The sequence below is a fragment of the Colletotrichum fioriniae genome (assembly GCF_027942845.1).
Source record: "Colletotrichum fioriniae strain IMI 355084 chromosome Unknown scaffold_2, whole genome shotgun sequence".
Taxonomy (NCBI): domain Eukaryota; kingdom Fungi; phylum Ascomycota; class Sordariomycetes; order Glomerellales; family Glomerellaceae; genus Colletotrichum; species Colletotrichum fioriniae.
Genome location: NW_027076838.1, coordinates 192,963 through 220,015, shown reverse-complemented (window position 1 = coordinate 220,015; position 27,053 = coordinate 192,963). Strand labels below are relative to the sequence as shown.

At 52.8% G+C, this 27,053-nt stretch overlaps 5 protein-coding genes across 5 annotated transcripts; 4 read left to right on the top strand and 1 right to left on the bottom strand.

The window, feature by feature from the left end:
* Positions 1-807: 807 nt before the first annotated feature.
* N0V96_001933 (uncharacterized protein) lies at positions 808-2,031 on the top strand (the record flags this gene model as incomplete). The annotated part of the gene is made up of 1 exon (XM_065756378.1): positions 808-2,031. One exon carries the CDS (start codon positions 808-810, stop codon positions 2,029-2,031), a length of 1,224 nt encoding a protein of 407 aa, XP_065614747.1.
* A 7,660-nt stretch (positions 2,032-9,691) lies between these two features.
* On the top strand, positions 9,692-11,105 carry N0V96_001932 (uncharacterized protein; the record flags this gene model as incomplete). The annotated part of the gene is made up of 5 exons (XM_053195158.1): positions 9,692-9,935; positions 10,000-10,230; positions 10,297-10,364; positions 10,420-10,589; positions 10,661-11,105. 5 exons carry the CDS (start codon positions 9,692-9,694, stop codon positions 11,103-11,105), a joined length of 1,158 nt encoding a protein of 385 aa, XP_053047429.1.
* Positions 11,106-15,488: 4,383 nt separating this feature from the next.
* Positions 15,489-17,945, top strand: N0V96_001931 (uncharacterized protein; the record flags this gene model as incomplete). Its single annotated transcript, XM_065756377.1, has 10 exons — positions 15,489-16,063; positions 16,129-16,213; positions 16,305-16,467; positions 16,525-16,548; positions 16,616-16,683; positions 16,741-16,802; positions 16,855-17,000; positions 17,063-17,151; positions 17,209-17,325; positions 17,379-17,945. 10 exons carry the CDS (start codon positions 15,489-15,491, stop codon positions 17,943-17,945), a joined length of 1,896 nt encoding a protein of 631 aa, XP_065614746.1.
* A 1,566-nt stretch (positions 17,946-19,511) lies between these two features.
* N0V96_001930 (uncharacterized protein) lies at positions 19,512-22,128 on the bottom strand (the record flags this gene model as incomplete). The annotated part of the gene is made up of 3 exons (XM_053195160.1): positions 19,512-21,061; positions 21,114-21,654; positions 21,706-22,128. 3 exons carry the CDS (start codon positions 22,126-22,128, stop codon positions 19,512-19,514), a joined length of 2,514 nt encoding a protein of 837 aa, XP_053047431.1.
* Positions 22,129-25,163: 3,035 nt separating this feature from the next.
* Positions 25,164-26,708, top strand: cdc16 (the record flags this gene model as incomplete). Its single annotated transcript, XM_053195161.1, has 3 exons — positions 25,164-25,667; positions 25,729-26,531; positions 26,585-26,708. 3 exons carry the CDS (start codon positions 25,164-25,166, stop codon positions 26,706-26,708), a joined length of 1,431 nt encoding a protein of 476 aa, XP_053047432.1.
* Positions 26,709-27,053: the final 345 nt, after the last annotated feature.

Here is a 27,053-nt window from a genome sequence, read left to right as displayed (position 1 = left end):
TAGAAAACGCCCACAAGAGACAACGGCTTGTATCAGGCTACTCCATGTCTTCACAGTACGCAGGAGGCTCTCTTCCTGAGGACTATGAAGAGAAAGCTCCACACATTGGGCAGCATGGCCTTGCCAACGTCGAACTAGATCGTTCCTCAGGGTTTCCAGGTCCTGTCGTCAATGGTCTGACTCAGGGGATGCAGACGCTGGCTTTGGCGTTCTGTCAGAACTGTTGGAGCACCTGTGCTGTTACCAATGATGGTATTTATTGCAGTGTATCAAACAGTTATTTATCTCTTGCTGATCCAATAACCAGGTTATCAGCCCCTTCCTGGGTCAGAGATTGCCACTTATGATTATGGGACGAACAGTAGCAGACCCTATGAGGTTGAGAAACCACCCTCAGCGCAAGTTTCTCAACCAGACGTCTTTGTTCCTGCTCCAGTTGTCTCTAACAACCAGAATCCATTTCCGGCCGGAGACAATAATCTGCTGGGCTCCTATGTGTCCAGCTACCAACCTGTACAAGAGGACCCCAACCAGACATTGGTGTCCCAACACTCCGGACCTGACACTGGTGTCTACGTGACGGAGGTATCGGCACCGTCCTTCTATTCCACAACACCAAGTGGTCATGTTGGTGGCGAACCCAATTACTCTAACGCAAACAGCCTTGACCGTCGTCTGACTCCGAGGGGGACTCTGCCGCCTACATGCGGCGGCAACATGATGGATATGGTCATATCTCCAGCGTTGCATACTCCCACATCTGTGCCTGTTACGACTGGCAGATTTGCTATGGACTCCACATACCCCATGTCCTGTGTCAAGACTGAGGACATGGACGGCTCTGTCGCCAACACTCACGCCAACGCCAGCCTTGATGTTGTTTTTCCCAATCAGCGCCCACCAGCTGCAAAGCGTGGCCCTTTCAAGGACCAGAAGGCCCGGGAGGAGACAGCAGCAACAAGGAAGAACGGATCCTGCATTCGATGCAAGATGCAGCGAGTGAGAGTAAGCAACACAGAGAGGTTCAGAGTGCTAGTTTCGACTGCTTACAAACGATATCAGTGCAAAACCGACCCAGATGACCCGAAGGGCCCGTGTCTAGGCTGCAAGCCAAGATCGAACAACAATCATCACAAGCAACTTATCCGCCAGCCCTGTGTACGCCACAAAATCACGGAATGTCATTTCTTCAAAAAGGGCCAAGCACCTGGTTTCGAGTGGACCCAACGTTTCAACAACGGCATTGTAGACAACATCAACAACTGGGCGTCGAATGAAGTGAGAATTGTACGCTTGTGGGAGGGTTACACGCCTAGCAGTATGTGGGTCCAGCTTTCTGTAAGAGAATTCGTTCCACAACCGGGCGACAAGCTGGAACGGACTTGGGTTACCGAGGAAGGTGAAAAGAAGTCTGTGGCGATCCCCACGTACGCCATCACGAACCTGGACGACGCGCAGACGGCGTACGAGGATTATATTAAGAGAGGCGTCGTTGAATGCTTTAACTCGGTCGTGGAGAGTGTGATGGGTGTCAGGGACCGACTACTCTTCGAGACCTACCTCAAAGCTTGGAAACTCTCGCAAGATCCTTCGACGGCCCAAGATGAGAAGGATCTTCTGCTTCAAACGCTAGAATTATGGATGGCGGTTCGCTTGACGACGAAGTCAATAGAGATTGTTGGGGACGACACGCTCGGAATGACACGCGATATTCTGGATAGCAGCAGCCCGCAGCACGGACGCATCCCCCTTCCGCCGGTGATGGGAGCTCAGTTGGACTTGGTCCTCATCCAGCATATACAGACGAGACTTCGACGAGAAATGCTGGAAAAGCTCCAAAAGATGACGCTGCAGAATAAGCAGAAGACTTGGTTGACCACCTACCTGGTGACGTTTATGTTACTGCACAACATCGCGCTTGTGACGGATCACGATGCTTCATATGCCAGGAAGCACGGTATGAAGGTGAGTCGTGATGGGAAATCAGCGCACTTTTTTTTTCTTTTTTCTTCTGGCTCGATGTGGGAGTAGCCACGAATTGCTTGAGAATGAGTTTACTAACAAATGATGTTTGCCCTGGCAGACAAAATTCGCCAGACAGACGGATGTCCAAGAATACCATATGGGTAAGTGCGCAATAGTTGGCTGGGGCGCCTGCTTTATGTTAAGCGGTGGCCCAATTTGTTTGGCGTTTTGTTGAGTAAGACATGCTGACGAAACCCTGACGAACAGGAGGAACGATTCTCCTCGCGTACTTCCACTACTGCAACAAGGGAATCTACCCATTTTCCGAGGATTGCAGAGACCAGGACTTGCGGACGCTGGCCCAGCTGGACGACGATGCGGTGCAGTTTATCCACTACACGCGCGCAATGGCATTGCAAAACAGTCAGTGGCAGCCCTTGTTTCCTAAACCAAGCCCCCACCCCCCTTGTGACCGAGACGGGAGTAATTTGGTGTGTGTGTGACTATTTTGTGCTAGAGAGATACGCATCCCTTGGATCGGCAGTGTGACAGGCCAACCAACAAGCTGGGAGTGATGACTGACGCGATTGAACTAGAACGTGAATGGGAAGAGGTTCAACGAGCCAACCAGTACGAGCAGCCATACTTCTTCGTCAGCCAGCTCTTCCAGCGAGACTGGCAGCCCCAAACGTGGGCATATTAATCGAGGTGGGCAGGTGGAGAGAGGGATGAACGCCAGGAGGTGAGGGGGAGGGCGATACTTTCCATTTGGATCTTGTTTTTACCGGGACTGGGGAGGGGTGCACACACTAAAGCGACGTGCAGAGGCGCAATGCGGGAGGGCCCAAAAGACAAGTCATTGGCTTTTAAAGGTTTGGCATTGAAGGCGGTGTTCATCTCATGCTTTCATTTTCTTCAAATTTGTTTTTTTCTATCATTCGCGAGCAGGCCGTTTGATACTTATTCTTCTCGTTCGACCGGGACTCTTGAATCAAAGAGGTCCACCTCGGTCTGTCTGTTATTCTACGGAGCGATGGCGACGGCAATGGACGGAGAATGCATACTGGTGGCCCTTTCCCATCGTTTTTCTTTCCTTTCATCTCACTTGCTCTACTGTTTCTCTCAAAGGGAGATATCATGGCAGGTTTGCGTGTGGGCAGGGGAAGAAAAGTGAGAGGGGTATGCCTCAACGAAGTTGACGACGATGACGATGGGTGGCAAAACATGATCAGGAGCCGAGGCTTGTTGTTTCTGCTGTTGTCCATAGTAACTTTGTGTGTGTTTGTGTTCGTCTGATGGTTCCATTCAGCGCATTACCATGCCGAGATTGTGCATGTCCCATGATTGACTGTGGCGAATGCCGGATGTCGGTGTATTTGGTGCTATGTTACACCGCGGCATATAGGTCGGAACCTCCAAAGAGCTCACGATGTGCACCAGAGACAAAAGATGCTTGAAGTCGAGGAATGAAAGACCCAGAGCTTATCGAGTTCTGGATTACTGCGAGGTTCCATGTCGACCCCCACCCCTCGCCAATGCTTCAACTAGGGGATGCGCGCACATGATCTTTCACTGCGTTCTGGTATGAAAAGCTCGAACACATCGTCCTGGTTGAGAATGGCTCGAGCTGTGCCGACCCGCCATGTGCACCGTTGGACAGGGTCCTGCAGGTGTCCTTGCAGACGTGTGTCCGGTCGAATGGTGTGGAGTTGGCGCAGTTCTATTCGTAGAAATCCTTCACCGGCCCAATGCAGGCTCCGCTTTCATCAGATTTCATATGCATCTCTGGTTCGCGGGCCGGTCCAGTGCTGTCAAAAAGTTAAATAATCCAAGACAAGATGAAAAGGATACACATCATACTCAGCAAAGATTTGTGCGTATACGCGCGCGCCAGACCCGACTGACATGCTGTTGCGGTCGACGGGACATCGGAATGTTTCAAAGTCGGGTGGCAATCTGGGGGAGTACGGGAGGTTGAATGATGGATCAGCGGGATGGAGCATAGCGACTGGGGGGATGGGAAATGGGAGATGGGGAATGTGGTGTGGTGTCGTCGACTAAGACATGTCGGGCAAGCAACTCGGATGAAATCCGGTCTGGACTTGATATTTTTCCCTGTTGGCTTGAGGGAGTATTTCAGTCTCTGAGGGTGTCCAGGTCTGAGATGGTTGTCGGTAAGGCAGGCCTCGAACAAGCCTTAATTGACGGAGGGAGATGGGGGAGGGGGCGTGAGGAAGAAGGAAGAAAACCCTTGAAAAATGCCCCTCTCACCTCCCCTTTCTAAGTAGAAGACATGCCGAATTGAAATTACGGTACGAAGAACGAAAACAAAGAATAGATTCGTCCCGAGGTTCGCTGCATTTTCGTTTCCGCACTGCGGCCAGCGTTATCAAGGATGAAAGAAACAAACATGGTATTGAGCGGTAAAGGGAAGATACTCGGCGAGTTGCGCAAAATTGACCCTGAGCTTGCAGCACTTGAGGTCGCATGACGTGGTTGCTCGCATCTTTCCCGGCCGGGTCATGGTGTCTTTGCCGGCAGGTTCGGAGGAGTCACGATGGTGAAGGCGGGCAGGGCCAGCCGGGCAGGAGGTGAGGTGACGTTCAACCGGGAAAGTGTGGAGAACCAACGGGAAGTTGGGAATGCCTTACCTAAGGCAAGGTCCTCCCCTCCTACTCCCCGCCGCGCCGCCGTCAACCTTGCTTTCCTTGGAGGTTCCTTCCAACTAAAATGGATGGGGCGCCGTGCACGTACCATAAGACCCACAAATTCCACATCGATGTTCCCGACGTGGAAGTGACCGGGGGAAAGGCGCAGGGGTCCCTCGCTCATCGAAAGAAACGGGAGGTGCGACCGGGACGGACTGCGAGTGGTCCCAGCCATCGGCGTCAGGGGTCGCGGCTCTCCTGTCCCGTTCGCCTACCACCCGGCTAGCTGCTTACCTTATTTTACATGGGTGTAGATGCAAGTGCGTCTAGCAAAGTCCCAATATTGCAGACGACCATCTCTCCCCCTCTTCGTGCTGGGCCTGTTCCTTCCTTCCTTACCGAGTACTTTGCTTTACCTTATCAACAATTCGCCATCGCGAAAGCTTCTAGATCCCTGAGTAAGTAGCAGTAGTAAGGTACCATATAGATATGGACATCTCTGGTGCCATTTCCTCCCACTCACTCCGTACATCATATTCTCCGAGCAGGTCTTTCACCTGGGAACCCTCCACCGCCCGCTGCCTCTCGGTTTTGTTTGTTTGAGAATATTTCCTTTTTTTTCTTTTCGCATTACATGCTCGTTGTCTGCATGTCTCCAGTTGCGTGCATCTGTGGGACAAACGCCTCGCCTCGTGCCTACCTACAGACGCATCGTCGCATCCACACTTCAGTCATGGGTACGTACCTAAACCTACCTGACCTCAGGGCACCTGTCTTCCATCTCTGCCCGGCTTTGTACACGTTACCAACACCACTTGAGAGAGCATAGTGGATGCTAATTCCGAGAATCTTCTTCATTGCTTTTGCTGCTGGACACCAGCTACGTTACCCATGCCATCGACTCCACGTTGAAACATGGATAGCTTAGACACACAACCTCCATTTCGCTCTCACTATGGGTATAGCCCGATGCGCCAATCAGCCAGCCAGAGTCCAGCGACTGTCTCGCATGGCTTATGAGCACACCAACTCCCTCTCTCTCTCTCTCAAAGTCCTCTTCGAAACTGCCTATGTTGCCAGTTTTTTCCCCCCTTCTCATTCTCGACTCAGACCCTACCGGCGTGCACATTAGCACCTCTCCTGCGATGCGCCGTCTGCTCTCAAGATGGCCGTCGGTTCTTTCAATTCCTCGGGATCGAACGAGGTGGGACGAAGGAAACGGTTAGCAGCAGCGCCGATTGATTTGTTGAGGCGCTTCATCAATCTCGCAGAGCAAAGGAAAACCTAAGCGTCGGGTGACCAGGCTCTCAAATAGTGGTCCTATCATTCGGTTTAGGGCCGCGGGTCGTTCATCGGGGCAACACGAGTACACGAATCGAATCGGACATCACCTACCATCGTCCCCGGAGCACACAACTCAACTTGACGGCCCGGTTCAAGGCGCGGATACGGGCGACAACACCAAGCAAGGCTCTGTGCCGTGGCCTAGTGTTCCCGATCACCCACCCACCCGTCATCGTCCCGAGGATTCGATTATGCCGTGCTTCACGATATATGGCCACAAGAGCTTCCAATTGATCGTACACCCAGCCCCGTCGCATTTTGATGCCCGCTCTCGTCCTCTGCGTCTTCCTCGTCTGCTGATGTTTCAACAAGCAGCGGAGGCGCTCGCCACAAAACGTGTTTTTCCCATTCCGTACCGAGGTGGGATCGATCATGTCTCTGATCGCACACCCATTCCCCACCGCATTGGATCGCTGAGGTGCTTTCCAGACACCGAGCGAGGTAGCTTTGGTGGTCCATGTTCGTCCAATGTCGACCTCACCACGCGTACCCTGCTGCTGCAATCTGGTGCCCGTGCCGTGCGGCTTGCCATCTCTTATCCACCATGGTAGCTCAAAATCTGCATGAAAGCGTACGATCACGGTATCATTGCCAATAAGGATACGTTCGACGACACATTGCACACTAAGTGTCTTCGAGTCCGTCAAAGGCCCGTCACCATCGCAACTTCAGCAGACCCAAAATCGCGCCCTGCGTGCCACGAGGAGCTGGCTGGTCTGTCGCGCTAAAACCCGACCTGATGTTTATTTCGCATTTTTCTTTCAACGCCCCTCCCCACAGTGTGTATCGTGGGCGACCAAATTGCTAGTTTACCGTTCTTAGCACAAGCAATGCATGGTTACGTACGTAACACCTACAATGGGCACATAGCTCATATCAGTAGCTCCCTTGTAGAGCCGCTGGTTATTTCCATATGCCAGCTACGCGCTGTCTAGTTTACGCTCTCTGGACGGCAAGTGCTAATGTAATGTGCGTGTCCCTCCATTGCATCGGGTTGCTGCGTTTGTTGTTCTCATCCCTCGCGGCTCGCCACAACTTGCTACCCACCAAGGAGCTCATTCGAGAGACAATTGGAGCCCTTGAAACCCCGCTCCCAGTACCTACGGACACTACCTTACTCTACGGAGCCCATACGTACTGAACCTTTTCTTTCCCCGGTCCACCACCACTGCATCGGCTCCTCTCTTCTACCTCACTGAGGAAGCATCTTCTATCGCTCTATCAGCTCTCGTTCTTTTTCCTCTTCTTCGACACCATCATCCATGTCTCGTGCCTTGAGCAAAAGATATGCCCGGCGGGGGTATCCAGCAAGCCAGAGGGTCGCCAGGGCAAGGGGAGATGAGGCACAACCGGCCTGAGATGGGGTGCGCAGTGTATCCTTTTTTTTTCTTTCCCCTCTTCCCCTTCCCTTCTTCAATTGTGCTTTATTCCCTTCCACGTCAGGTTCGGTTTGTCCATCGCAATCACGGCCTAGCTCTGCCCCGACCAGCCCAGATCTCCTTTTCCTCCCATATTGCTTCTTTTCCGCCGGGTACCTGCAAGAGTATGGTGCGCTTTCCCACCCCCCTGGCGTTGCGCAAGTCCACCTGACGGGCTGGCCACTTTTTGATACTTGCCCTCGCAACAACCTTCATGCCTGGGAGAGGAATGAGGAAAAGTCAACAAAAAAAAAAAAAAAATCGGAGGCAAGGAAAGAGGGAAAGAGTGAGAAAGGCAAGTATTGATTAAGGTATTGCGTGGCCGTATGGTGGAAGGCACTACGCATGTGATGTGAGGCAAGGAGGAGACGTACCTTTAAAGTCGAGGTCAAGCAAGTGCAAATGCCCGTCCATCTTTCCGTCTGTTTTCCAATTCTCCCATCCATCCTTCCATTTGCACCCCCCAGGACAATCCGTGCAACGAGGTATCCGGTACTGCCCATGGAGTACATTTACTTTTCTTTCCTTTCCTTGCCTTGCCTTACCTTCCTTTTTCACCCTACAGATACTTGTCCTTACCTTAGGTTACCTTACCTTACTTTACGCACCCATCTTTCATTTCGTGTTTGGGAAGGAATGATCAATTATCGCAAGGTAAGGAAGGTTAGGTAAGGTACCTTCGGGTAGGTAGGTAGGTAAGGTAGGCAGGTAAGGGAATATCGGCATGTACCCTCCCGTGCAACTTGCGACATGGCTGTGGACTGTGGTGCACTTTGGCACCCTGCATCTGCATCTCCCTTCAAGTTCTGTTCTTGCCATGCTACCTTACCTCAGGTCGGAACTCACCTTTTCGTATTGCCGTCCGCTTCGTACACCTTGAGGTAAGGTAGGTATTCCCCAAGTGTTGTCTCAAGGCAGGTAAGGTGAGATACCTACGTTAGTTCCTTCTATTTACCTGGGCTCGCCGCGCAGGGCTTGTCTTGGCCCATCCTGCCTTTCAATTTGTTCCTTGCCTGCGTTAGTACCCAGGATAGAAAACTACCTACCTTTTGTTGTTTGACTTTATTTTTCTGGCCAATTCACTCTCAGTTGCCATTCGCCTGCCTCTCTGGAACCCGATGTGAGGTCGGGTGGGCGCCATCAGCACCTCCCTTCCGTTCTTTACCAGTTACCTCTGGTCCTCCGCGCTCGTCTGCAGTTTCTTCTTCTTCTCACAACCAACTCCCCATGACTTAAAAATGTCTTGACGACAAGCTCACACCATCACCTCATTTCCTGTCTCTGGCTGGCCCTCCCAACGGCCTGGCTCACCTGCCACCTGCCCTTGCCGCTTTCCCGCGAACTAAGGTAAGGCAACATATTGCTGCTTCTTTGCGCGCGCACACGCACACGCCCATATCTCTTTCTCGTTGCCCACGCCCACATATCCACGCCCACCTACCCAGCCCACCCGCGCATGTGGCCATCGACCGGGCCCGGATACCACCTAGAGGAAAGTCGGCACTGTCTGTATTTGTTCGTACAGCTTCGGTGCTTCTTTGCTTCACGAATAATCCCTTCATCAATTCACTGTCACTTCCCACCTTCACTCCTGTCCGTTTCTGTAAAGAAAACCCTTACTTACGCAGGCAGGCGCAATTCGGGTAGCCACCTCACTCCATGGGACCCGGACCCATACATCCAGCGGCTTCCTGCTATCTCGCCTGTCGTCCCTACCCGTCCTGTCCTTCCTATTCCTTGCCACCGTATGCCCTGAGCCTGCTCTTGCTTCTGCTCTTGCTCCTGCTCCTGCTCCTGAGGCTCCTGCCGCTGAAGTATCCTTCCTCACCGACTGGCCTCTGCTTCCATTACCTCTCCTCCTGGTCCGTGAAGCAAGTATATTAGGCTTCTGCCAGATCATGTCAGATCCTCGCCATCTCTCCCTCAACCGTTTCTTCTCCCATCCACGCCATTGTCTTCCGCACCAGCCTTTGTCTCGTCTTCTCTTCTTCCCAATTCTTTATACAAGTCAGTCTCTGCCACGCCTACTCAGTCTCTTCCAGACGCTCCTCAGCTTCAAGCACTCGTGCGTAGTCATTGGCTCCGCCGTCACTGCGTCCTCTTCTTCTTAAAGCTTGTTCCGAGCCTCGACCTGATTCAAAGTCGCTTTCTTCACGCCCACGCTTCTTGGCCTTACATCCCACGCCGCATGGCAAAAAGTCAATATCAAACAAACGTTTCCAGGTTCGTTCCGAACATGCCCCCTGCCACTGCTTACTCATATTTCACCCATGGTCATCTTCTGACAAGTCTGATTTCAGTTCTCACATCAGCAAGATGGCGTCTAGTGCAGTTGGTCCGGTCGTGGGTGCTACCACAGCAGCCGCTGGCCATCACATTCATCACCTCGACCGCAACGCCCCAGTCGCGGACGTTCCTGTCATCCCCACTGGCTTTCCCGAGACAGTGGTCAACGAATCAGCCTGGACCGGCCCGCAATTTACCAAACAGTCGCAGTACACTTACAGCCTCACTAATGCGGACCTTGACGAGCTCGCTGCCGCGCTCAAGCAATTCAAGAGTATGTTAAAGTCTGCCCACCTCATGCTACCAATGTCCGAAGGCTGATTTTTGTACCAATTTAGCTCTGGGCCTAGATGGCGATCTTGTCAGCCGGGACAACTTCCCTCTGCCGACCCTTGGTGCCACCTTGGATGGCATTGCCCGTGACATTCATGACGGCAAGGGCTTCGCTGTAGTCCGCGGCATTGAACCCCAGCAGCACTCTGTCGAGGATCTTACGATCCTATATCTTGGCATTCAGGCCTACATTGCCAACCAGCGTGCTCGTCAGGACAAGAAGGGAAATATGCTTGGTACGTTGGCACTGTACCGTTGTTCGTCTTTGGGCATTCTTTGCTGACTACAACCATCTACAACAGTCCACATCGTTGCCGACAACACAAGCCAGGCCAAGGCGGATCACCATCGCCATTCTACTTCAGCCATTGTAAGCTTGACTACCATTGCCTTGCCTCGCAAAGTACTAACAAGGCCATCCCTAGACCTTCCACAACGAGGAGTCTGGCGATGTCATCAGCTGGTTGACCCGCAACACTGCCGCTGCCGGTGGCAAGTGCATCATTGCATCTGCTCACACCGTCTACAACGTTCTGGCAGCCACTCGACCTGACATTATTCGCACTTTGTCCCGTTCGGACTGGCCCTTTGCCCTGTAAGTAAACATTTCCAGCTGCATACCAGGTCTCCCGTGTTTCCCCGAGTTGTCGCCTGACCAGACCTTAGTCCCAAGTTCCAGTGCCGTCCTGTTCTCTTTCATCATGATGGAAAGATCATTATCAACTTTGGTCGGACCCCCTTGATGGGCAACTCGGCTCATCCCAGACCGGCACACTTTCCATCCTTGACCGCTCGTCAAATTGAGGCTCTTGATGCTGTCGAAGCCATTGCCAAGGCTACTCAGATGGAGATTCAGACTCGCGCTGGAGACATTCACTTCATCAACAACTTGGCCATCCTTCACCGCCGCGAGGCCTTTGTCAACGGCCAAGGTGCTAATGAGAAGCGTCATCTTGTGCGCATGCGCGTGCGCAATGAGGAGCTCGGCTGGTCTATTCCCGATGCTCTCAAGCGCGAGTGGCATGATGCTTTCGACAAGCCTGCCGACCGCGTCTGGCATCTGGAGCCGATGCCTGACGCGTTCTTCCCCCTCAGAAAGTACCCCAACTGATTCTGCCCATTCTGGTCTTTGATTTTCTTGCTAGGACGTCTGATGAAGAATCACCAAAAAGGGAGAGAGAGGCGTCATGGTTGCATTATTTGGACTCTCATGTTTCGAACCCGGGAAACTGGGCTGGGCGTTTTCTTACGCGGAGTCAACCACCACATCTTCTCTTGTCCGACTTTCCTTTCGCAACATTTCACTTAACCCCCGTTGCACCACAAAAGTTTATTGTCCTTTCCTTGTCGTTTACGGTCAGAAAAGCATGGAGTCCATTGGAGTTCACACAGTAGAATCCGGCTGGGAAAAGCATGTATACAATGGTTGGGATGTTAAATCCGGCGTTGTTATAGTATAACCTAATAATCCTTGACCGTCGAAACCTGTCCGGTATGCGAAGCTTGAAATGACTTCGGCAAGTCTGGTTCTGAGACATGTGGCACTGATATCCAGGCTGTCAGTAAGTTGGCTGAGGATAGGTAACGACAGCCATTGGTCACACGACCGTGGAGCTGGAACCTTACACCCATGCAGTATCGGTCAAACAGCTAACCAATGGCTAAACATATTTCAAGACATCGGTGTGCGCATGTCAACGCGGCCAAAACGGAACCTCATTTTATATTTTCAGCTTCTGGGTCACAAAAGGCCTGCGTTCCTCCCTGGCGGATCTGACGGAGCTGCTCATCAAGATTTGCGGCAGTTCATAGAGGAACATAGCCAAAGCAGACGGTTGTCTGCATGAGATTTTTGCGTGGACTCTGGTCAGTATTTGATTGTGAAATTGCCGCATTTGGTTTCTGTCAAGTTAGTATATCTTGCTCCCTTACACTGACGATTGTGGAATCAGGAAACCAACCCCATTATGCATGGAAGAACGGCCGCTTGATCCCTCTGCGGATCCAGCATTGCTTCTTCGCCGCCTCTAATGTAGAAAGACGTGCATATGACGGTCCCGTATCCCCAGCCCCAAACGACAACCCTCTCTGGTGGACAAAAACTCAGCTGCAAGCAGGAAAAGCAACGATGGTGCGAACAGACATCAATGTCTGGGATCCTCAACGGTGAGGCCATTGATCTTTGCAAAGCAAGTATGGCGTATTGACCGGCAGATCAGCTGACCGACATCTTAGACAGGCATGGACTTCGCAGTTTGCCATGGCCGAAAGGACAATTCAAGCATCCTCACCTCTAGGGGAGGCGACAGCCGCCTAGGAGGGCCGAGGCCTTTGTCGAGACATGCAAAGAGGCACTAAGCGCTTCTATTGACAGTGTACCTTTGGCTTTTCCTGCATTTCTATTGCACTTCTCTCAGTGATCGGCAAGCAAGCGAGCGCGTGGCTGCAGCTCGTGGCGGAACGACCAGCAGCTTTTGACACCTGCAATACGCTGGTATCAGTGTCGATGGACATGCACAATTTCATCGCCTGCATGGGAATGCCGGATCGCTGGCTACAATCTATGGTCCTGGTCTGGCGCCCAGGATATAAGCGGGAGCAAATCTGCGGCGGATTTGCGTTTGCATCCCTACAAGGGAAGGGAGGAGCGAAAAGAAACAGAGGCATGCATGAGAAGTGGGCAGTGAAAGAGGAGGCCGCCATGCGGGAACTTTTGGGAGTGTTTTCCAGAAGTGCATCAGCTCCGTCTCAAGGACCCCTATGCCGGGATGTTTTCTTGCTTTTGCCAAATGTCTTCAGTCCAGTCCTAGTCGCCTGGAGGACCTGGGGTTTTACGATGACGCTGGCGACCTGGTGATCCTGGGCAGACACGTTGCTTGTCACCAACAGGCAAGATACGTGTTCCATGGAGACAAGAGTCACAAGACGAGGGCAAAGTATGAGGAGTATCCGTACGAAACCCAAGGGTGTATGTCAAGGATATTTGCTTTTTGCCGGTTGGTTTGCAAAAGCCTTGCACCCACAGCAAGCTTGACTTGAGCACGAAATTGGAAATGGGGAGAAATCCGGCGATGGTCCGAGGTCGGCATGACTGGCTCGTCCTTCGCTAGCAGGCCTCGAGATGGATATGTGCAGCCAGCGCCCCCGCTTCTTGCCCCCGCTTCTTGCGTTTGTATGTTCACTGGGGGTTTTTTTTTTTTTTTGCTTCTCTGCAATCCCAGGCCGGCCTCGACGTTTTCTTTTCTTTTTCCATCAAAGCATGGCGGCATAGCCTGTACACGACGGGAGGTTGTCATCGGCTCCTAGCGTGGGCGATCGATCGGAGGGATAGAAACGGGGCCCATTTTGCGAGAAAGAGGAACGCTAGGATGGTCCACCTCTAAGAGCAAGAGGAGGAGAGGTCTGGTACGGAACGCCTAGGAGGAGCGGTGGAGACATTGAAGACACGTACTGTGGAGCACAAGAGGTCCAGTAATAGTTTCTTCTTCTCAACAACGCGCCAAGACGAGAAAGAAGGAGTGGAAGAAGGAAAAAGGTGACTACGAGTAACGAATAGGCTGTATGCAAGTACTGGGGTTTGTCACAAAACCCTAGGCCAAAAAGCGACTGGCCAACACCTGCGTGGAATCACTAATCAACTTTGGATGAAGCCTGTTTGGGAAGACTATCGTTGAAAGAGCTGCAGGTCGCTACAAGCCCGGCCACAAAGGTCCAAGTCAAGTGGCCACACGGTGATTGACGTTGAAAAGTTGGGACAAGGTGCGGGATAGGTAGGTAGGGCTTCCCCGCGATGCTCGCTTCGCGACTTTGGTGTCAGAATCTGTGTACGGAGTATGGTCGGATACGGAGTACTGAGCTGGAGCTGGAGAAACATGGCCTTGAGAGAAAGGGTTGGTTGGGGCGTGGGGGAGAGAGCGGACGACGACCATGAAGAAGGAAAAAGCAAGCATGAGCGACGGGTGTTGCGATTGTTTGGTGGTATTCGTAGTTGCGTGGATGGATGGAGATTGCAGATTGACGTCGGTTCGTCAACGGCTGAAAGTGCCCGGCCTGGGAATGCGCTGACAGCGATGGGCTACAGGGCTGTCCCGGGGATGCTTCCGCGGATTCGGCGGCAGTCCAGTCCAGTCCAGTCCAGCGTAGGTCAAAGTGAGGTAAGTTAGGTAGGTAGGGCAAGGTAGGAATACCCGCAGACTCTCACGATTGAATTCTAAGGTAGGATACTACAACTACCTGGGAGTGCCATGGGAGGTCAAGTCGACGTGTACCTACCTCATCACGTGCCAAGGTAAGGTAAGTAGGTAGGAATCCTCTCGGATTGAGATTCATCATCCAAGAGCCACCTCACTGAGAGAGTCTCAGGGCACCTACCTCACCTTAAGGTACCTTACCTAAGGTACTATGTATGTACTTCGTAGCACAAGCCATGGAAAGAGCCATCTGCCGGAGCAGCCAGACCAGGCCATATCATTGGCTGTTGGCTGTGCGTCGTCGGGACCGGATCCGCCTTCCCGGTTGAGCTAAGCCGCTAAGGTAAGCTGCCGATGGGGCCACGCATCGTCGAATGAGAAGGCGCCGCTGCCAACGACAGCTGCCCCCTAACCGCGAGTCTCCCTACCTTGAGCTCCTCCTGGCCGCCTCAGACGACACCTTCCCATCGCGACGTTATCAAACCTTACCTTACGGATACCTGACCTTACAGCAAGAAGGCAACTGGACGGTCTTGCACACACGACACACATCCGGCCGCCCTTTGTTTGCTTCTTCGCTTTCGCCCGTCCTTCCCGCCCTTCCCGCTCTGCAAAGTTGCCTTTTCCTCCCATCGCACTGACCATCCAGGTGGCCAATTGGGGAATCACGGACGTTGCTCCCGACGCCTGGGGATCGACTGCCCGCCGCATGTGTGTCGAAGAAGATCCCTTCTTTCCTGCATCTGCACCCGTCATACCTTACTGCTGCACCTCACAATCAGTCCATCCAACCGCCTTCAGGCACACACGTTTCACTCTGCATCGTCGTCTCGCCTACGCCAAATTCGCCAACCTCGGTTTGCCCGCCTGATAGTGCCGCTTTGAGAGCTGCATGCCCATCCTAGGCAACATCCACTTCAAGAAACAAGCGCTCCATCCATGGACTTGCACCCCCGAGTGTGAAACGAATCCTGCTTTGACGTACCTTACCTTATTCTACTTTGCCTATTCCACGCCCCCCCTCTTTTGCCTACCTACTAGGCTACCTTACCTGCGTACGAGCTCTGCGTCCCGTTGGTGTCTCGGTGCAACCTCCGGCAGTTTGTGACTGGACATCGCTAGCTGCAGCTTCCCAAGCCAAGCAGTGTCGTGCATCGCCTGCAAGAAAGGCCTTCAGCGGTCCGTCAACTCCGAAGGGGGTGACTGACCTCCTTTCAAGCGTCGGATCCCTCCCGCCACTCTCCCTCTCTCTCATTGAGCATTGCGCAAATCTCGGTCCTCCCCTGAGACTTATTGCAGCAACCATGGCACCCCGCCAGGGCGGCTATCTCCGCGTTCCGGGACAGGAAGACGACTTTTCCCGAAAGCAGCCTCGTCGCAGCCGTTCCGGTTCCTCCGGCCGGAGGCAAAAGGCTCTGCCCAGCGAGAAGCCTCTCCCGGCCCTCCCGCCGCCGACGCCGACGTCCGGGGCCACGTTTGTCGATATTGATCTCCACGGTGACGGTTCTCACAATTCGCCCAGCAACCGTCGTCGCGCCACCATTGCTATCGCGCTCGCCCTGGCCTTCGTGGGTTGTATGCTCGCGTTCGTGGTTCTGGGCTTCGCCTGGGACAATGGCGGCGTGAGACGGGGTCCGAATGCGTTGGACGGTTTGAAGAACCTCGAGGACTGCCCGTGTAGGCCGGACGACGATGTGCCGCAGTACTTCAGGACGAGTCCGGAGTTGTGGGCTGGCCCGACGGCGACTGGTAAGCCTGCCTTTATGGCGCAAACGAGAGTTATCCCGACGGGCACCTTTGTGCCGAATGCGCCGCTGCAGACGGATATCCCTATCGAGGGAATGGGAAGCAAGAATGAGAGCATTTTTAACATGATGGGGTAAGTCTCGTTCCCTGTACGTGGTCAGGGGAGGAATAGTGATTGCTCAACCCTCGCTCGCTTAGGTATCTTACGCCGTATCAACCGAGTCCTGGCTTTGGTGTAGAGGAATACGCGCTGCCAGAAGGAGCCGATATCGTCCAAGTTCAGGTAAGCCCAAACAGAGCTGGCCAAGGGTGGACTTCAGTGGCTGCTTTTTAGGACACGATGGAAAATGCTCAGCCTGGCTGACCTGCGGTAGATGCTCTCTCGCCACGGATCTAGATATCCCACCACGGGATCCAATGTAGCCGATTTCGGGCAGCGCATCGCAAAGGCTGGCAAGAAGTTGAATGCCAAGGGTGCTTTGAAGTTCTTGAACAACTGGAAGTATCAGTTGGGACACGAGATCCTGGTTCCGAAAGGTTGGTTTTGAGTACTACCTTGTCTGTGTACGAAATTGCTAACCTTCCCATCCGCAGGACGTCAAGAGCTGTTCGACTCTGGTGGGTAGCCTGATACTAGACAGCTCACGCAAACGCTTCTAGCATCGATATACTAACTGGCGCTTAGGTATTTTGCACTCTTACATGTATTCGTCGCTGTATAATCCGAACAGCAAGATCATTGTGCGAACAACAGTACGTCGGGAGTGATTACAACTAGTCTTTTGATACTCGTGACTAACACGCTTGCAGACGCAAGATAGAATGCTGAAGTCGGCCGAGTACTGGCTGGCGGGTTTCTTTGGTCTTGAATGGTAAAGTGCTTCACTTGGCTTGTGTGAAGCTCACAACTGACTTGTACATCAGGACAAACAATGCCACCATCGAGGTCATCATTGAGCAAGATAGGGCAAACAACTCGCTCGCCGGCTACTTGAACTGCCCCAACGCCCGCAAGCAAAATGGAGGCGACGATGCTGCCAAGGTTTGGATCTCAAACTACCTTGCTAACGGTGAGCTTATCTGCTGCTGTTCTACTTACGTAGTCGTACATGCTGCTGACAATTCTTTCTAGCCACTGCTCGGTTGAAAGATCTGGCGGGTGGATATGACTGGACCATCGATGACACCTATGCGGCTCAGACCATGTGTCCGTACGAGACGGTGAGAACTTGCTTGCGGGATACGAAACTGAGTTGCCTTTGACTAACCTTGAACCAGGTGGCCTACGGCTTCAGCGTCTTTTGCGACTTGTTCACTTACGAAGAATGGGTTGGCTTCTCGTACTCCGTCGACCTCATGTTCGCCGGCAACAACGCGTTCCAGAACCCCACGGGTGTAAGTACATACTTCACACTCTGCCAAATGACACGGTATTAACAAGGCTGCAGCGCGCTGTCGGTATCGGCTATCAACAAGAGGTCATTGCGCGCCTCCAAAACCACACTCTGGGCTACTCTGGGTCTCAGATCAACGTGACACTAGACAATAACACGGTCACGTTCCCTCTCAATCAAAGCCTCTACTTTGACTTCTCCCACGACACCAACATTGCCTCCATCCTAACGGCGTTTGGCCTGAAGCAGTTCGCACAACTCCTCCAACCAACGGAGTACCCGGGCCCGCACAACTTCACCGTCTCGCACATCACACCCTTTGGCGCCCGACTCGACATTGAGGTCATCAAGACGCCCAAGCCGTTCAAGGCCGACCGTTCCGGGTACGAGAAGGACGGCGGGGAGACAAAGTACATTCACTTTGTCCTGAACCAGAGGACCGTGCCGCTAGGCTGGAGTTTCCCCGATTGCGATGTCACGAGATTAGACGGCTGGTGCGAGCTCGAAACGTTTTTGAACGTGCAGCAGGGCATGCCTGAGCTGGCAGCCTATGATAGGGCTTGTCATGGAGACATTGAGACCGTTCCGTATGGGACGGTGTATGATGGCCGGCCCTTGTGAGAGGGTAGGGCCTTGTGACGATAGTGTGTTGTCGAACTGTGCTTGTGTAAATATCTTTTATTCTTTTGTTCGACGGTGAAATTGCGCCTGTTTACTGTAGGGACTGTAGGCGGTGTTTGATTAATTTATTTGGGTGGCTTTTGCAAATTCCATGCGTCTCAGTATCCTCAACTGTGGAAGTGTGCGAACACATCGCCACGGACTCGAGCACAATATTGTGCTGCCAACACCATATCTTGATCGTTATCTTCAGGTCATTAGATTACTCTATCGTTGGTATCCAAGGCTTTAACTCTTCAAAGAAGTTTCCTATGATATGATGAAGGAGCCGTCGCAACATATAAGGGAGAAGAAACTCAATCCTGCGACAACCCAACACAGCATCTGCCCTTTCCGGCATGTAGAGAAAGGTCGACCAGCACCACTTGGGTCTCGACCTGTGAAAATGGTTCCATAAATGGTTGAATACAAAACTGTACGAATTTGGAATCCCCGGATGCTCTTGTCGTTCTCTAGGTGAAGACGAGGCACAACTGACTACATCTCAATCCCACTCCAGTTCCACACAGAAAAATACCCTTATCAATGACAAATCGGAAACCAAAATATCCCCTTCGCATGTAAGAAGTACATCGTAACTCCTAACAGGACAATCCTAATCGTGTCATTCGCAGTGTTGACCCCGTTGTCTCTGCCGTCATCTACTCTCTACCTGGCACAAACCACCACATACGACCATACCCATTGGAAAACTCGGGATCCCGTCCGCTCTCCCATAGATAAGCCAATGAGGGCCGGATTAGTAGTTGGGTCGGTGACGACCAGCGAATACCTGGTGTTGTATGTTTTTCTTGATGATCTTTTTGGTGTTTTGGTGGATTTCTGGTGGGTGTGGGTGGGTTCTGGATGGATGGTGTCGGGGTGACGTTGACGCTGAACTTAGGGATGGAACGGCGGATGAGCGGGGGCAAAAGAGTCGTAGGCCATGGGTTTGTGTTCTCGGGTTTGATTATAATAACCAACTATTCTCTTATAAACATTGTGGTCTGAGGTGCAAGCAGGACAATGTTTGTTCTTACAGTATGTAGATTCGCGACAATGGCAATGAGGGGATTCATGTGCGGGCAGCAGGTAACGAGACACATACATTATCAGGAAATATCCGGAAGAGACTAACATGTCATCACTCTGTATACTTACAGGATCCTGATACTGCTTTGAATCAAAGAGACGTGTATGCTAGAGTACACTACTAAAGGGCAATTGCATATATAGAAACTCCCAAGGGGGAGCCCATTTTCTGCGTACTTGCGTGCCAACAAATGAACAACTATTCAAGGGGGCTCAAGGTGGCTAGTTTGTATCGTTTTGAAATTTTGTAACATTAAACTGCAAGACGCAAACTTGCTCTCCCCGCAGGGTGATATATACCGTCATCAACATCTTCTGTGTGCCTAGTATCATATCTGCACCGACTTTTTTCTTTCTTCAATAAAATTTCCCACCTAGGGTATCAAAAAATCGCTATATATCTTGTTTCCATCCTAGAACAGTTCCTCATTTCTCTCAATCACTCGAGGTGCTGGGGCTCTTGGGGTCCTCCGCCTCCTCTTCAATAAGACCCCTGCCCTCGCTGTTAGCAATGGCGCTCTGCAACGCGCTCGTCAGGTCAACGTGGAACAGCGGCCTGTTGAGACCGTGGACGACGACGCCCTTCCTCCTGGGGCCGCCGCCAATGTTGCCGACGCCGCCCTTCCTCGAGCCCGACGACACAGGGTCGATCTGGTCGTACGCGCCGCCATCCTTGCCCAAGGCCTCCTCGTCAATGGTCCTCGCGGCCCGCGCGTGCGTGGAAAGTTCCTTCTCGTTGGCCTCCTTCTCCGCCACCGCGGCCGCCGACTCGGAGCCGCCAATCTCGGCGACGCTGAAGATGGACTTCCACTGGTGCTGCGTGCCGTCGCTGCGGTCGACGGGGTAGCCGAAGCCGGCGGCGACGAGGGCCCTCTTGGTCCACCGGTTGTTGATGCAGGCAATGTGCCAATTCACCTTGTCGGGGGACGCGTAACGGTCGAGCTGGTTGCGAACATCAATGAGCTGCTGGATCGACGTCAGGTCGACGTTGTTGACGGAGCTGAAATCGAGAATGATGGCCTTGAGCGTCGGCCTGTTCTCCTCCTCGTGCATCTGGGCCTGCGCCTTCTTGGCCTTGCGGGACGGGCCCGGGTCGTTCCAGGGGCGGTCACCCAATCTTCCGTACGACTGCAAGTTTGTGCGGCGCGTCCGGGCAAAGATGTAGTCAGTCAGATACTCGAGGGAGTGGCTGGCGTTCGGGTAATTGAAGCCCTCGGAGAAGCGGTAGATGAAGATTCCGGGGTATGGCTCGTCCAAGGAGACCTCGGGGTTGGATCCGTCACCGTGATCGATGGGCAGGAAAACGTTGCGGGCGGCGTTGTCGCTGGCGTTGAAGGTGCCGTACTCGCCAATAACTTGTCGGTGGTCCTCGCCAATGACGTGGTCACCAACGACAGAGTGAATCTTGACCTTTCCGAGGAAGCGTCCCTGGCCGCGCAGAATGCGCCAGAGGAGCAGCACAGCAGAGATGCAGATCGTGGCGTAAATTCCGTTCTCGATGGAGGAGAAAATGGTGACAAAGACACCGATAAAGAAGATGACGACTTCGAGGGGCGAGACACGCCAGAACTGGTAAACGGTGTTGGGCGGCGTAATAAGATCACCAACAGCATGGATGATGACTGCAGCCAGTGACGCGCTGGAGATATAGAAGAACACAGCCGTGAGGGCGTAGATGGCAAGCAAGACAATAAGGCCAGTGATAACACCAGCGAAGGGAGTTCTGACACCGGCCTTGGACTTGATAGCGGTACGACTGAACGAACCCGTAGAGGGGTAACCGCCAAGGAAAGGTGCGATGACGTTGGTCACACCAATGGCAACGAACTCTTGGGAAGGGTTGATGGTGTAGTTGTTGACACGACCAAAGGACTTTGAAATAGCGACGTGCTCGATGACCAGTACAATAACGCTGGCAGGCAGGAAGGGCAAGAAAGCGCTGATGAGGTCGGTGTCAATCTTCGGGGCGCCAGCGTTCTGGAAACCTTTTGTTTTGGTTAGCTTTTAGCATACTAGCCGAGTGGAAAATGTACTAACCTCTTGGAACTTCTCCCAAAATCTTGAACAGCGGGTTCGACCGTCTGTTCATGTTGACCAACCAACTGATCATGGTATAGAGAAGGATGACGAAGACTGTTCGTAGGGTTGACAGGAAGAAGAAGAGCTTCGACTTCTGAGGGTACTTCTTGGCCAGGCTAGTGAAGATGAATCGCAGAAGGTAGAGCATGGTGAGGGCGGTCAGGCCCATGGCAGCATCCATCTTTGTCTTGGGAAGGGCCTTTAGGGTGTTGATGAAGACCAGGTAAGTAGCCTCTCTTGTGTTGACGCCCTTGATGCCCAGCAACGTGACCAGCTGGCCAACAGCAATGCTGATGGCAGAACCAGTCATGAAGGCTGACAGAGAAGTCAAAGAGATTAAGTTGACAACCCATCCCATGCGAATCAATCCGATGAAGAGAATGATGGCACCGGCAATGATGGCTAGGGCAGACGCAATCTGGTGACCTTCGTATTGGGGGAAGTCTGCCTGGACATCGGTAATGAGGTTACCAACGACAGTGGACATAACAGCAACGGGCTACCAGTCTGTTAGCAGAGTATCAAGGCGGTTTAGAGGGGATTCACATACGCCGATGGTGATATCCTTGGATGTAGCGAAGAACCAGTAGATAATGACACCCATGAAGGATGAGTAGAGACCGAATTGGGGATCAAGCTTTGCGAGCAAAGCGTAAGCCATACCCTGAGGTACCACAACAGCGCCTACAGTGACACCGGCGACCAAGTCACCGAGGAACCACTGCAGGTTGTAGTGACCAATCCAGTTAAGGAAGGGGAAGAGAGAGCGGATATATGCGAGGACTTCGTGGCCGTCGGGAAGGAGTTCGAGGAGCCACTCAGCTGTTGTTGGCTCCTCCTCAACGAACGTGTCTGAGGACTGAACAGAGAAGACAGACTCGCCGCGCAACATCTCTTCATTCTCGGGCTTCTCGAGCTTGATGCCCAAGACCTTGGCCAGGCCATGGCCAATTTTGGTGCTTGTGCTCGACATAGTGGTTGATCGGACCGGAAACCGGCTGAGACTCTGAAGAATTACTTGTCGAGCTCTTGACTACAGAGACGAGGAGCACACAGGACCTCGCTCCTTTTTTGGCGAAGATGTCCCAAGTCTATATAGGAGTCACCGGGGGTGGTCACCGTGCCACACTCCTGGGTCCACGGGGGTCGCCGTGGGATTTGGCGGTCGGGAGTGGGTGGCAGGAATGGGAACCGGGGTGCGTAGTGGGCAGAAGCTAATGGTGCAAGACGTGACTAGAACGCTTCCAGTCCTCGAAGCTCGACGGGGGTGGCGATTTGAGGCAGGAGGTGCGAAATTGTCGCTACTTGACAGCCCTTGTAAAGTTGCGCAATCGGTCAAAGGGGCATTAATTGGTCGAGACAACGATGGCCGACTCAACGATGAGCGAGAGAGTTCCCGACACAGGAAATAGGCCGTAATTTGGCGGCGTGCGAAAATGGCGACAGAAGCGCTTGTGGCTGACAAGAAGGGATGAGAGACAACAACCCTTCACATAATAGTGGCGACAAGATATCTGTATCGTGTGGCCTGAGTGGTCTGGAGCGACCTGGTCGGGTTGTGCGACTGAAACAGAAGCTCTTCAAATCTTTCGGAAGCTCTTCGAAGCTCTTCAAAGACTCTCAGAAGCTCTTCAACTTAGGCTGAGGAAGGCAGACAGACAAGCTTTTAATTGACTTCAGAAACTTCGGTAGTGGAGTGCCAAGGGAGGCTCTTAAGGCATTCCTGCTTGACAGAACGATGGATCTCGTGGGCCAAGAGATGTGGCACCGGGATGACGGCGGCAGCCAAGAAATGAGCGTTGCAGAAGAGCCGAGGAGAAGACGACGGCGAGAGAGAGACACTCGAGAGAGAGAGGGAAAAACTCTGACAGGGGGTGTATGAATCCCTCAATGGCGCGGATTTAATAGCAACAATTGTTGGTGTCAGCAGAAGCTCTTTGTGGTGGTAGTATCCGCACTCCTCCCGCGATGTCGAAACCGGGGCGATGTCGCCATCGAGTCTTTGCCATTCAAAGCTTAGTGGAGACGGGCGATGGAGTCGGTACATGCTGCGAGCCCAATTATCTTATACCCACCAGACAAGGGACCTGCGTTCTCTTGCTGATTTGATATCGAATTGGTAATATCAGACGGGCTCGTCCGTACAAAATTCAATAAGCGCCATTGGATGAAGTACTCTATATGCATCATACGGCGTATTCAGCTGTGATGAAGTGGAGGAACGGACCATGCACAGGATGCGGTCTCGGAGAAAACTGTTGCGTGGTTTCTCGTGCTCTCTCAAGCCTCAACTTGGCTCACCACGCGGCCTGTCAGAGATACAGGAGCACGAGGGGAAAGCTCGGGTTTCCTGTGGCCAGGCTGAAGAAATTGGAGAATGCCAATGCTCATGTGTCGTCAGTCATGGAGCCGGGCGAAGCGCTGCCTTGTTGACAGACATGATAAACTGGAGCCGATGAAAAATCAGAGCTGACTGTCGGGTGAGGGACAATGCCCAAATGCCAAAGTGTTCCCAGTTGTGCAACACATGTTTCCACGGAGAGGGGACGAGTATCCAAAGAACTACCGCATTTGGGACGGTACCTAGTGCGCTGACCAATGGGATTCAGCTTCTGCAACTTGGCGATGGTGCAATAGTACCCTTGTTTGAGGTGATGATGGAGTGGGGCAGATGGCTGCGGAGATGCTCAACCTGGTTGGACCCTTTTGAGATTCTTCGCCTTGACTGGTTGCTTGTCTCGCAAAGTGTGGTGCGAAGCTTTTGAACGAGATGAGAAGCTGGGTTGGTCCTTGACTGATTCGGACCAGAATCTCAGATGGCCATCATTGTCGGGACGTGTGATGCTGCACTCTTCCTCGTGGTCATTGCACGTGCGAATCAGACCATCGACAATGGCGGCAAACTGCGAGATGCTCAAGAGTCTGGAGAGACAGGGGATGCTCGGCCCCAGGCGGAAGACGATGGCAAGATGGATTCATGGAATGGGGTTCCGGGATAATCTGCTGCATTGTGCGGGCAGAATCCGTAGTCGCCTGGTCTTCCGGATGCTAGAGACTGGAGACTGGAGTTGCCCATTGCTAAGAGGATCCGTAAAGCGGATGTGGTTACGGATGGCCAACGTCATGGGCCAGCTTGGACCAACAGCTAAGGACGCACCCATGACGCCAAGCTTGCGACAGCAGAATGCTGACATAAGGAAGGACGCTCAGCTCGGATAATCGACGGGGGATGTAAATCTAGGCTTAACGATTTTCCGCAACCGGCTCGGAACAGCTGCGCCGACGGTTCCGGAAGGGTCCCGTGTGGGTTCGACCTGCACGCTGGGGCTCAAAGAGGAAGTTCAAGATTAAGTCAGCTAACCTTGCACAGTACCTAGGTCGTTTTCAGTTGCTTGCCCCGGTTTTCCAGGTACCAGCCTCGATGATCAATGTTCTTGCCTTCTTAACGGCTGTCTCGTTGAAAGTTTGGAGTCATTGCTGTGAATTGGACAAATTTCAGGGAAGTGGATTGCATGCCATACGGAGGTCTCACACTTATAGCTGGCGATGCTGGCCTAGAACTCCTAACATGAGCAACATGAAAGCATTGGAATTGATCATTCAGCGCTGGAATCGGTGAGCTGCTGGTCGCCAGCGATTCTTGGTACGCGAAAAAACACGGGGCAATTGGCCGACGCGAGTCCTCAACAGCCCCTCTCTCCCCGGGCAACAAGTCGCTTTGCCTTAGTCAGATAACAAACTTCCAAGCCGCCAACACCTGCAATGCTTGTCATCTACACCACCGAGTCTGCAATCACCAACCTCCTCCTCCCCGCTCAGGGCCAAAAATAGCAGCCCACGAGGTGTTGGTCACCTCGCTACGCTTGTTGTCTTGCCCCTTTTCCCTTCTAGCGGTTCTTGATACCGTGCCGTGCCAATTTTTCAGAATACTCTTCCAATAATTCACCATATATTCCCATTGTCCCTCAATTTAGTGAATGTAGCTGGTTCCGTCTTCCAGTCGCAAAGATGCCGCCGAGTCCTCCAAGAGATACTCTCGCCCATCCGGCGCACAACTTAGCACATTCGCAAGCCAAAACCACCGAATTGCTCCCACCACCGTCGCCGCGTACCCATCGCCTTCGCAAACTGCAATCCGCACACAACCTTGGCTCCAAGGCCGCCCTCCAGCTTCAACCCCTTCATCAACCCTCTTTGATATCGCAGCAACGCTTGACGCAAATCACGCAACGGAATATCTCTCCTACACGACGCGACCCGAGCTCTTCTTCCAACGTGGCGCGACACACTCGAGGACGATCGAATAGCGATGCGCCGGCGCCCGTCATCCATCACATAAATGCCCTAGCTACAGGCAAGCGCAGCATGATGGGCATCAGCCCGAAATACGCGACCATGTCTCTACAACAACTCATTAAAGAGGGTCCCCCCGAGGGAGAGACAATTGAGGCTTTAGGCATGGCTCGCCGCAAAATCTTAAGCGAGGGCATCAAGAGTGATAGCGATGGCATGGTAAACATCATCCTTCATGCCCACCAAGCCTGTAGACCAATGCTGACTTATTGCCACGCAGTCAACCTTACGTATATACGTCTGGCTCATCCTGCTGGATACCCCCGTTCTCCCAACCGATGACTACTTGGGCCTGATTCACCGCGGAGCCTCCCCTGCCTACTCCAAGATTCGCAACGATACCTTTCGAACCCTTACGACCGATCCTTTGTTCAGGAGACGTGTGAGCGAGGCCAGCCTGATTCGCCTCCTCAACGCCGTGGCCTGGCGTCTACACGATGCGCGAGAGGAGCAGCGCAGGGAGCGACCCAGCACTGGAAGAAGCTCCATATCGCAGGACAGTTCGACATCGACGTCGACAGCCACAGCCTACTCGCAAGATCCCGCCTTTTCGCCGGGTGCCAGAAACCGTGCCAGGGCACTCACCTTGACGACAGAAGGTTCCGAATCCAGCCATGCGGCGGAGCCAGGAACATACGTGCAAGGAATGAACGTGCTGGCCGCGCCTTTCCTGTACGCAGCAAGGAGCGAATCCGAGGCCTTTATCGCGTTTTACACACTGCTCACACGCGAATGCCCTGGCTACATCCGCGGCGCTATGGACGGCGTACACAAGGGTCTGGCGCTGGTTGACAAGGTCCTTGCCACAGTCGACTCGAAGCTCAGCGGCTACCTGCACTCCAAAGGTCTCACGGCTGAGATCTACGCTTTCCCCTCGGTTTTAACCCTGTGTGCCTGTACGCCTCCGCTTCCCGAGGTTCTCAGACTGTGGGACTTTCTCTTTGCCTACGGGCCTCATCTGAATATTCTCTGTATTGTAGCCCAGTTAATGGGCATGCGGGATCAGCTCATGAGCTCTCCAAGGTACATTTACCGCACCCTCTAGAAGTGGACTATGCATGCTAATAATTTACCAGCCCTAATAAGCTGCTACGTTCATTCCCTTCGCTGCAGGCCGATAAGGTCATTGAGCGGACGCTGTGGATCATAGAAAGAATCCCGGACGACACCTACGTGGCCATAGTTGCGCACGCCCACTGAATGCGTGGACATTATGAATAATGTTAGACAAGAAGAGCACGAAGAGCACCGCCTCACGAGGAGGTAGCGAGGACTCAACAAAAGGAAGGGGCGATGTCTGATGAATGTTTGAACGTTGAACGACGTGTACTTGTACGATGAGAAGACTTTTAACGACTTGACGATTGAAGCAAAAACATGGGAAATGCGATGGGAGCTTCATGATAGAGCGCCATGGGTGGTGGTCTACGGGAAAGGATGGCATAGCTCCATGAGATATACGGGGAAAAGAACAGTACACTCGCATTGGGTGGCAAACTTAATTGATGCTTATCGTTGTAATTATTATCACTTGCCGTCTATTTC